Source organism: Prunus mume, linkage group LG1, assembly GCF_029339155.1.
Source record: "Prunus mume cultivar Tortuosa linkage group LG1, ASM2933915v1, whole genome shotgun sequence".
Lineage (NCBI taxonomy): Eukaryota > Viridiplantae > Streptophyta > Magnoliopsida > Rosales > Rosaceae > Prunus > Prunus mume.
The window spans coordinates 21,875,122-21,887,146 of record NC_142698.1 but is presented as its reverse complement, the minus strand read 5'-3'; the positions used below and the strand labels follow the sequence as shown (position 1 = coordinate 21,887,146).

General features: G+C 37.2%; 2 protein-coding genes across 2 annotated transcripts; one reads left to right on the top strand and one right to left on the bottom strand.

The window, feature by feature from the left end:
- Positions 1–3,987: 3,987 nt before the first annotated feature.
- On the top strand, positions 3,988–5,688 carry LOC103319575 (large ribosomal subunit protein eL31-like). The gene is made up of 2 exons (XM_008221131.2): positions 3,988–4,148; positions 5,237–5,688. Exons 1-2 carry the CDS (start codon positions 4,063–4,065, stop codon positions 5,514–5,516), a joined length of 366 nt encoding a protein of 121 aa, XP_008219353.2. The 5' UTR covers positions 3,988–4,062; the 3' UTR covers positions 5,517–5,688.
- Positions 5,689–6,589: 901 nt separating this feature from the next.
- Positions 6,590–8,155, bottom strand: LOC103319566 (uncharacterized). The gene has a single exon (XM_008221120.2). The coding sequence runs from the start codon at positions 7,860–7,862 to the stop codon at positions 6,753–6,755; it is 1,110 nt and encodes a 369-aa protein (XP_008219342.2). The 5' UTR covers positions 7,863–8,155; the 3' UTR covers positions 6,590–6,752.
- Positions 8,156–12,025: the final 3,870 nt, after the last annotated feature.

Below are 12,025 nucleotides of genomic sequence, written 5' to 3'. Positions count from 1 at the left end.
TTGCGGCTCATACCAGTGTTTTCAAAGGCATGCCTTCGCGCGATTCAAGCGCGGAGCGAGGCGGGAGGAAAACGCCGAGGCGGTCGGCTGTTTCGCGAGTTGCACGCTTAGCGCTGGAAGGCGTGAGAAGGCGTTGCAAGGCGTGGCCAGCCGGAGCGGCGCTGTAAGGCGCACCTAGAAACTTCTGAACCGTAAGAAATTTTCACCGCAACTCGCTCGAGGAAGACGGCGTCGCGAGGAAGACGACTCCTTTTTTTTTTAGGTTTATTGTAATGAAACGACGTCGTTTTGATTGTAGTGTTAAAAAAAAATCTTAAAGTGAAAACGACGTCGTTTCACTGGTGTTGCAAAAAAACACTGTTTCAGTTTTTTTTTTTTTTAAACACTGTTTCAGTTTTTTAAACTTACCTTTATTGTAATAAACTTATTGCAAGAATTAATAATTTTTTTTTTCTACTTACCTTTTTTTTTTCTCTTCTTCCTTTCTCTAAATTAATATATTAACACATGGACTATATATATATATATATATATATTGCATAGTACATGTAGAACCCTAATTTCTACCCTTAGCAGATAACTCCATCAATTTCAAGAATTCTCTTCATCTTTTGACTGCAAGTAAGTCATTTGTTTTTGTATGTACATGCATCATACTTGTATAATTTGACTGTAATAAACTGTAATTTGAAGTTCCGTACAATTTTTTTCAATTTTATTTATTTATAAATATACTAGTTATCTTATTCGTTTATGTGATATAATAGAAATATGACGTACATGCATCATACTTATATCTTAGAAATATTAATGGTATTGTTTTATAGCTATGATATTAGTGTTGAGGAGTGGGATGAGTGAATTATGTTTTTGTTTTGATGTTGAATAAATATTTTATGTTTTGGAATTGATTATTATGCTTTGAATGACAATTAGTACTTATGTTTGATTATATTTAAAAGACTGTTATGGTTGAATAAGAATTAATTGTACAATTTAATCGTATTGTATTATTCATAAATTTTTCTTATTAAAATAAATTAATGTTCAAAAGGCTTACGCCTCAACGCTTCAAGGCTTATGCCTCGCATAGCACTACTAAAAACGCCTCGCCTATACGCCTCGCCTTTGAAAACATTGGCTCATACCAGCGGTAACTGGGACATTAAAACTGGCTCAGCTAAAACCGTTGCCGACTGGATAACTCCAATCCCTTCTTCATACAATAATTTTTTGGTTTCCTTCTCCCAAGAATATGGAAACTCAAAATTTGCCATAGCTGTCGTAAGCCAATCGATTGCATTGGACGTCTTTCCTGAAACTGGCACTGACGCTTCTGCTCATGCCACTTTCAGACTCATTTTAAACGACTTGTCCACAAAGCTCTCTACAGTGAGTGATGCATTTGGCAAATCAGTCATTCTAGAACTGTTTTATCTTCCAGGAAAGGTTTTAGTGCAGCAAGGGAAAGACAAGAATCTTGGGATAGCAGATATGTCCAGTAGTAAGGACTCTTCAGTTTTCCAATTGGTTCCAGGTTTGGATGGAAAGAACACCACAGTATCCTTCGAGTCAGAAAGCTTCAAAGGTTGCTTTGTGCATGGTGAAAACATTGTGGCCAGTGCAGGCATGAAGCTCGTCTGCAGTCCAGAGTTGTCGGATGCTGGATTCAACCAGGCAGCCAGCTTTGTAAAAGGTAATGGAATAAGCCAGCATCATCCTATCAGCTTTGTGGCTAAAGGAGCAACAAGGAGCTTTCTTTTAGCACCATTGTCAAGATTCAATGATGAATCTTACACTGCTTATCTCAACATTACAGCCTGATAAGTAGGAACAGGATTGTGGAAACCGGAACGAATCTATTCGATATAAAACTATTTATGAAAGTTTTTTATTTTTCTCAGAGTGGCAGCCGTTCTTCAAATTCCTTAATTGCTTTTGCAGATAGGAATCTTATTTAGAAATCCCAGAGTAGTGTTCATCTTGTCTATTCATCTTCTACTTGATTTCTGAGGTTCCTGTTGTTATTAGTATCCATGCTAATATGCTACAAAGAAAGAATTGCTGTAGCTACATCGAAGATGATTTAACTGCAGTTTGCTTCTGCATGAGGATATTCAGAATTTGAAATATGAAAAGATTATAGCATTGCTGGGAAGTTTGTAGTGCCTTTTGGGTTTATGGGATATATATAGACTTGTTCAATGTCTTCAACCATGGGGATTATAGTTTGGTTGTGCAATTTGCTTCAAGCTCTATTTGCTCATAAACTCTTGGCATTTAAGTTGCTTGTACAACTCTACCAAAAGTATTTCGTAGCTGAAATTGGCTGTGGTTTAGAAGAGCGGGACCTAGCTAACAAATATTAATATTATTGAGGATTATATAAATAAACATTGAAAATGGTCTTGAGTTGCACATTAGTGGTTCGAATTCTCCCTCCTCTTTATAATTTAGATTATCACTTGTATTCAAAAGAAAAAAGAAAACATTGCCAAATAATTCACAAATGTTGACTCTAATATTCAGGGACGGATCTAGAATTTATAATTTGGGGGGTGAACTTCATGCTCTAATGGAAAAAATATATTTTAATGTTCAAGGCACATAACAAGGCATAGATTTTAAAACACCAAGAATTGTAAACGGAGCAAAAGATAGTTTAATAACCACAAAAAAAACAAGAAAAGAGGACAAAATTCAAGAGTTCCATGCATATATTGGAAGGGGACATTCTAATATACATATGGGGAAAAAAAATTTGGGGAGGGGGGGCAGGGCCATGTTAGGCCCAGACATGGCTCCATCCCTGCTAATGTTTAGTTTTCACTTTCTTAAAGGATGTTTGAGTTCCAATCTCATGAAAAAGAGAGTTGTGTTGGATTAAAACAAAAAATGACTCTAATAATCTAAATTATGTAGCGAAACATATTTATCAGTTATAAATCGCCGCTTATTTTATAACACGTAAATTAGTAACACCAACTGGATTAGAGTAGGGGTGGTTGCGGTTCAAATTTTTACTCAAACCGCAAACCGACCGACTATTTGCGGTTTGGTGATTTTTGAAACCGCTAACCGACCGGGTTTTGGGGTTTAAAATCGCAAGTTCTCAACCATTCACAAAAATATAAATTCACAACCTAAATAAATAAATACACAACCTCAATTTCTCAAGCATATATAAATTCACAATCTCCTCAACTTCTCAAGCATTCACAACCTAAGAAAATTAAAGTTACAATTTCAAGCATTCCAATTAAAGTTAAACTTCTCAAGCATTCCAATTCCAAATCCTTTAAAGTTATAAACCAAAAGGAAAATGCAAAGCAAAATGAATTAAAGTTACAACCAAAAAGAAAAATTCAATTCAAAATTAATTAAAGTTACAAACTAAAAGGAAAATGCAATGCACCAATGTTACAAACTAAAGTTACAAACTCAAGTGTTGGTGGTGAGTGGATTTGAAGAACCCCGTTGTGTTGTTTGAGCATCAATGTTATCTACAAATAAAACAACATAGTTTAGTACATTTTATTATAAGAAGAAGCATAAATAACATTAACATAAATAAACTAATTACTTACAAGTTGTCATATGTTCCATTTCCTTGTAGAATTCAACTTCATCATCCGTATTATACTTTGCGGTTTGCAATAACCAAATTTTGAAAATCGCAAATGTGGTTCGGTTCTTAATACCGCAAATGCGGTTCGGTTTACATTGCGGTTTCATTACGGTAAATTGTCGGTTGATTTTTGCAGTTTTTCGGTTTTTCGGTTTAAAATGTCACCCCTAGATTAGAGTACTTGATGATGATTGACACATAAATAAAAAAAATAAATAAAAAAGTAACTAGGGATGTGGCCCAATACAGTAAACAGAACAAAAGGCCCAACAGACCCCTATAGCTATAGAGAGTCCAATAAGATTAGTGCCTTTTACTTTTAAACCGCGACCCAACTAGTATATATGGTGTTTCACCTAGGGTTTCAAATTTTTCGTCATCGTTTAGGGTATTAGGTTTCTGTATATCGGCGCAGAGCTTCAGAGCCATCAGCAATGGCGGACAAGTCGGGCCGAGGTAGAAAAGAAGAGGTCGTCACCAGAGAGTACACCATCAACCTGCACAAGCGCCTCCATGGATGGTATATATTTGTCTGTTTCTTCATTATTTCTAGCCCTGATGTTAATCTGTATGTGAGTCATTTCTCCGTAGAAATCTGTGAGTATTGTATGTCTGGTTGAAGATTGCACCTCATTTTAGCTACTATTGTTTTGTTACATAGGCTTAGTTAAATCTTGATTGGAATTAAGGTTGAACTTAAATTTGAATTAGATGCTTGGATTTGATTGAATTTGAATTTGATTTAAAAATGGGTGCTTTAAAAGGTGTAGGTCGAGTTAGAGTTAAAGAGGAAAAGAAAGTTTGTTTCAAAGCAAGCTCAGAGCCCAATTGTTCCCTTATAACATGTATCTTTTAGCTTAACCTTTTAGCAACTTTGCTTGTATCCACTAGTTCAATGGAGGTTCCATTGTTTATCTAGGAAAATAGGAAATGTAGTTGCATAAAGAAATTAATGGTTGAATTGTTTTTATTCAAGACAATTACATGCCTTGTGAATATTTGAAATAAATTATTATGTGAATTTGCATTTGAAATCAGATTTCAATGTATTGTCCTATGACCTATCCTAAGCTATTATTACCTTGTAGTCAACAACACCATTGACAGTATTCGAGGTTTAACCTAATCATCTCCTAGGCCTCTGGTGTTAAGCCTTCGATTTGATGCTATCCCTGCTTCACAATCAAATGCTATGCACAGCGATTAAATTCGAGAGCTAGTTTGTTTAGTTGTACAAGATAATCAGATTTCATACGGGTACAAGTGAAAAAAGTTGCCTTAAAAATAGCCGTCACGAAAATCTTCTTGTCGGTTCTCTCTGTTTTTCCTCTGTATTGGTGCCATCATGAATTAATTACCCATGTTAATGGTATATCGCAGCTTTTATGCGCTTTGGTTATCCTTAAAAGAACATGGCTGTTCGGATCGAATAAATAGTGGTCTAAGTTAAACAGCTTTGTATATTTCTTCCATCCTTTCTTGCCCTTCTCTCTGGCATACTGCCATGTTTTTTTTTTTTTTAAGTGTATTTGCATACTGCAACTTCTGCGCAGGCCTTGTCCTTTTGATAGAAAAATCATAATGCTGTGGTTATTTGTTCTTTTGTAGCACATTCAAGAAGAAGGCACCAAATGCCATAAAGGAGATTCGGAAGTTTGCCCAGAAGGCTATGGGAACAACAGACGTCAGGGTTGATGTGAAGCTGAACAAGTTGATTTGGAGCCATGGTATCCGAAGTGTGCCAAGGAGGGTTCGTGTACGCATTGCTCGTAGAAGAAATGATGAGGAAGATGCCAAGGAGGAGCTCTATTCTCTAGTAACGGTCACCGAGATTCCACCAGAGGGTCTCAGGGGATTAGGCACCAAGGTCGTTGATGCAGATGATTGAACCATTGGTAACTCGGCAATTGGTTTTGTTCCATATCTATTTTTAGTGCAAAATGTGGTAACTTTTGTTTAATGTTGAGAGAATCAAACACTTGAGAGCAGTAAAACAGTTGATGTAACTTGGATTGCGATCCAGTCTATCTTTAGTTCATAACTTTCTTGTGTCTTAAGAATTTTTGTTTCATTTTTATTGTGAGAAATTTTTTGGTGTGAGGTGGCCATTACTATTTTCTGTAAGGCAGCACGAGAGCAATATCTTGGCATGTGGCTAGCTTTTTACTGCAGACGTGCACAATTACTGTTTCACCGTTTGGGGCCCTTCTTCTTCAATGCTATTTGTACTGATGGGACTCCGACTCGGAGAGTCATTATCTCACTAAAGCTTCACGTGTGATGTCTTTTAATTGGCCATTCTTGATCTGAAATCAATTTATTTTGTGAAACGGTCTTATTTTACGTCAATAGCTGTCGAAATGGCCAAATAGGTTGTGATTTGGTACTGGAATTGGCGTGCCAGCTGAATCTTGTGGATATATGAGTTGTAGACACCTTAAGCTAAATCGAATTTCAAAACCTATTTAGACCAAAGCTAATCCTTAAACGAAAATGTTGAAAGAAAAAAGAATTTTAATTAGTTTGGCAACCCAATTACGATAGCTTCATCCATGTTGCATGTACTTTCCTTAAAAAAGAAAAGAGTATTGAAATTCGAACACATGACTTTAAAATTCAGTTGAGCTACAAATTGTGTGTACTTTCCTTAGATGTTAGGATAACTGTTTTTAACCACTTGAGCTACAAATTTCTTGTTATTAACTCCTATTTTTATCGATGGCAAATTGGAAGAAAACTTAAAGTTAAGGTATTTTAGATCTTGTATCCTAAGATGGAGGAGAATGAAAAAGTGGTCTACAATTATTGAATGGTCACATCAGTAAGGACATATTTTGCATGTAATGAGTCGACAGAGTTTACCCCTTTTGCTCTTTAATCCTATAATCACAGGTCAAAGATCATATGTGGGATGGGCCCCACCCAAATTTTCCATTGGATTCATGCAAAAATACGTGCATGAAAACAAAAACAAGAAACTCTTCGATTGTCATCATAATAATAACAACGTTTAAGATTGATTCAATATAATGAACGTAATTAAGCGGTAAACACACAATTAATTAACTCTCTCTCTCTCTCAATAATACAAACACCTTCACAATCTAATCTTAAGCATTTTTCTTTAGCAGACTTTTAGTGGCTTCCCGCAAAGACAATCGTTGTAAGTAAACGACGACGCTTCGAGGTGATCGAACGGAGACCCGGCCGGAATTCTCCCACACAAGTGGTTATGGCTCAAATCCAAGTGCCCGATATACGAAGCCGAAATTATAGATTTCGGGATATTGCCCCTCAAATTGTTGAACGATAAATCGATCGCGGTGAAGTAAGATCTCGGCCCAAACACATCCGGTATAATACCATCGAGAAAGTTCTTGCTCAAATTCAAGTTGCTAATGCCCGAGACAAGCAAACTCGGCGGTATGCGACCCGATATTTTGTTGGAATCAAGATTTAGGGTCGCGAGAACCGCCATTTTGCCGATTGTAGGGGGGATCGGACCTGAAATCTGATTCAAGGAAAGATCCAGATCCGCGAGGCGGTAAATTTGAGAAATCGAACTCGGGATTGTACCGCCTATGAGGTTTCGGCTCAGCAAGGCCCGGCTCAACATGCCGAGTCGGCCGAAATCTCGGGGCAGCTCCCCCGAAATTTTGTTGTTTCGGAGGTCGAGGTGCATGAGGCTGGAGAGGTTGGTGAGTGAGGTCGGGATTGGGCCAGAGATGAGGTTGTCGGCGAAGTTGAGGACTGTGAGCCGGTGGAGCCGGCCGATACCAGCCGGAATCTGGCCAGAGATTTTGTTTCCGATGAGGTCGAAGATTCGGAGGAACGGCAGCATCGTGATACATTTCGGAATCTCGCCGGAGATTCCCTTCCAATCGGCGATGGTGAGGCTGGAGAGCCGGGTCAGGCGGCAGATGGCGGGAGAGATGGTCCCGGTCATGTACCCGGTTCGGTGATTCTTCTCGTAAATCGGGTCTTCGGCCTCGCCCCGGAGGTTTATGTCTGCGACCCGACCGGTCTCCGGGTCGCAGCTGATGCCGTGCCAGTTGTGGCAGCAGTCGGTGCCGGTCCAGGAGTTGAAAATCCCGAAATGAGGCTCGTGGAGCGCCGCTTTGATTGCGAGAAGGGAGGCCAGGTCTGACGGCGGACAGGCCCTGACAGAGGCAAAAGTAACGGCGAAGAGTATGACGGCGACGCCTGTTAAGTGAAGGCGTACGGCTGTTTCCATTTTCTGAAAAGTTGGAAACTTTTCTTTTTCTATCTCTAGAAAATGTTTGTCAGGTGTTTGTGTTTTTGTCTCTGAGAGTTAATAAGTAGAAAGTGATGAAGGAAGAAGGGAAGCGGTGTGGCGGTGTGGTTTGGGGGGTTGTGTGATGTCAGGCTTAGCAACTTGAAGTTGGGCAATGGGCATGGAAGACTCAGTGAGTCGCAGTGGCTTTTTATATATAGAAAGTCAGATTATTTTTTATGACGGTTTTGCCCCTAACGTGGGTTTTTATTTTTAGGGCTTTTAGCTAGATTGACTTGAGTGCACTGATTGGGGACTTGGAGTGCAGAGGACAAGTCTAATTTCATCTAATGCTTCCTGGAATTTTCACTGTATTATTGCCACGTCACAAGATTGATCACACCGCATATAATGAATGATAGTGTATAATTAAGAAAATAAGTGTGGATTGTGTGTGTGTGTAAAATAATTGATCAAAGATTCGGAGCTCGTGATTAAGGACTAAAACAGTTGATATATGGAGGTTGAGAGAGAGAGAGAGAGGGGGATAGTTCATAAATTATTACCCATGTGAAGAAATAGTGTCCACTACATATTTTAGCTAAGGAGAAAAATCTTTCGGACTCAGTTCATGAAGATTCAGGTAAATTTTGAATACATGCAACTATTCATAAATCATAGCGTATTAAGTAAGTTTGTGATTTGCATATAATATTAACTGGATAGTATATATTACTAGCTGTGCATGTGTGATTAACATTTATCCTTAATTATGAGTAGAGAAAGGGATGGAAGGATGGAATTTGATGGTTTGAGGTGGGGCTTAATATTTATTATTGAATGAAAGAGCACATGAACACGGGGGCATGGGAGTGGGTGGGGAGAAAGGATAAGCTTTGGCCCTTTGGCTAATTTGGCCGGGAGTACGATGAGAGTTGCTGCACATGGCAGCTTGAGGTCCATAGGTTAATTCTATAAGCTTGTTTGATTTGAGAGAGAGAGAGAGAGAGAGAGAGAGAGAGAGAGAGAGGACGTTTATGGGGTCATTCATAAATTTCTGTCATGAGGATATAAAGGCCATATATGTATCTGCAGAAAATAAGGTCTGACTTTGAGTTAATTCCATTAAATTGGACGTATGCAACAAAAATTGACCCAAGGAGAAAGAAAACACCAAATATAAAGTTAATGAAGATGTTTAACTTTAAGCATATTCAATTCTTACTAATTAGATTCCAAGAGCAATGCTGCAGTGCAGACACTGTAAATGGGACGACGACGGGACAACCCACTGAGATGACAAGTTTCACCAAGCAGCAGCATTTCCTTACAGCAAAAACAAGAACAGGGGAAAAGAAAAATAATATATGCAACGAATATATCTAAGCAGCTCATCTTCTTGCACTTGATGACTTCTCCTTTTTTGTTTATCAGTTTTCTTGTCATTTTCTTTGTAATTATGTTTTGATCATGACATTAAACTATTGATGGTGCAATGGTTTTTTTGTGGTCTGTTATTTGAAATGAAGCAAAAGTAGCAAAGGGTTAATGTGTGTTTGATCAAATTCAATGATGAACTTATTAGGAGATTCGAATACATGATCTCGAGTGCAAATATAACTGCTATAAATCGTTTATACTACAAGTACTTTACGAATTTATTTGGGTTAATAGGCTCGGTTACGAGACAGGTTAATTATGTCCAACTTTTGGGTCTTGAAAATGTGCTTGATAGCTCATTTGTGAATGTCCCTAGCAGTACCTGAATCTTTGTCTCCCCTATTAGTATCACCAATTTGGTCTCTTTCAGGGAGCGGTCAATTATAATCAATGAGCTACATAGATGCAACTTGGCCGTATTGCTTCAATTAGGGTTGTGCATCATTGGATTGGATGGTCCAAGTGCTCTGTCATCTAACTGTAGAAACAGGCCCATGCTAGGATTTGAGATCATGCTGGTGGACCATGGATGGTGATCTTGCATGTGGACGAGGATGATCATGTCCATGCACATGTGAATACAAGCCACCGTCGCTCCATTTTAAGATCATTTCAAACAAACGAAAAGTAATGTCGACTGGGATTTGGAAAAGACTCGAAAAGCATGCGCATCTCCAGTTAGAAAGAATTTCATGATTTTAATTTATTAATTCTAGTGTTAGGATTATCTCTACAATTTATATAGTCTAATCGTCTTAAAATCACATTCTTCATAAATACCAATAGCAATATGATTATCAAAAAATTTATAACTCGAGTGGTAGAGCACTTATTCGTTTCAAAAACTTATCTAAATGCTAATTAACAACTGTTTTTGCCTTCTCTATGTAATGGTAACACAGAGTGGCACGTGGACCGCGTGTTACAAGTTCACAAAAATTATAGCTCATAACATTTATCTTTGTCGGTGCCATTATATATATTCCTTGCTGCAACTATTAAAATCCCTTTCAAAGAATGTCGTTTAACCTGAAAAAGGCATGAGCTATATTCCAGTGCGTTGTATATTTTTCCCAATGTGGATCATACAGATTAGAGGTGAAGCTGAAAAAAAAAGAGAAAGAGATAAGGTTATGGACCCGACTGCAGTGCAGCAAATCATAAAGGAAAAAACAGTATGAAACTCAGTAAAAGGAACTTGGGTCCATTACTTTAAAGATAACGAAGAAGAAAAAACACAATATTGACTGTTTCTTCCTTTGAAATGACTAAAGAAATATGGAAACATATGGATTTGTTTCTCCTAAAATTTTGCATTATAATCTGACTGACAAGGCCGACATGCATGTTAAATATTAGAAATTAGAATAGTTGAAATTGTTTAGTCGCCCTCTTCTCGAAAAAAGTTGCATCGATGTTGATCCAATACTTTATAAAACAATGATTGACCAAAAGTAAGGGTTTTAATGGATTCTCTGTCTTTAGGATAGCAGTAACAGCTCATACAAAATTAAGGAAATCTTGTAATTTTTTATTTTTAATACAAAGCGATTGGGAGTGGAATTTACACAAATATTCATTGGGTGTTTAGAGGTTTTGAACATTTATTCACATGAGTGAAGGAGAAAGAGCTCAACGAACTGAGCTATACCCAACCGGCTTTTCTATTTTCTTTTGAATATATAGCCTCTCTAAAGGATTTGAACCTTTGAACTTCGATTGACCAAACTACAATCATGCCTTTTCTCTTGTGTGATCTGATTAATTGTAATTTGTATGATTAGCAAGCTAATGCATGTGGTGTTCATGTGGGAGAGAGATCTCCCACCAGAAGCTTCTTAGGAAGATCATGTATATTCTTATCATCACAATTTTATATGGTCCAATAGCCTCACTATTATGCGTGTGCAATTTATTTTGATCAACAACCAAACATTCATTTATATATTAAAAATAATGACACATGTAACAATATCATTGGGGAATAAGGATGAGAAGGCCATTGATTAATTTCAAACAAAGATGTAATCCTACTTTCATCCTATAATATTACATAATACAAGATGCCTACTTGGTTCGAAAATTTATCCAAATGCTCAGATGGGTTACACAGGTAGCCAACCATGGTATACATGTATAGCAGGAATTCCTATATATATGTCGATCTTACAATGTCCAACTAGAAAGATCAGCAATGAAGATTATGAGTTGTTTTTTTTAGGACATTTTCTATTGAGAAGAGCGATATATAGTATACTAAATTCACACATACTATACGGATGCTAAGACTTGAACCCATGACCTTACCTGAGGGAGTAAATACTCTAAATCACTACCCTAGTATCCTTTGCTTGATTATGAGTTTCTATATGTTTATAAATTGGATCATATATCTTGAATTATTGATTTTCAAAATGATATTCTAACTGCTCTAAATTACCTTACTATTCCATGAAAATAAAATTTTGAACTCGGTAGAAAAGTAGATAGCACACTAGTCTAGTGCACCAACCTAACTCATAACTCCCGAAATCCATACTCCATTTTAAAACCATTCAATTTAATTTACAAGTAGTACTTTTACTACTATTTTAGAGTGCCCTTTTTGTATAAAATATTGACCAAAAACATTCAATTTACAAGTACTTCTTCTGCAATTGTTCGACATCAAATTAAAATAAAACTAACAAACCTTCTCCTAGTAGCATCATCATTATTCTCGC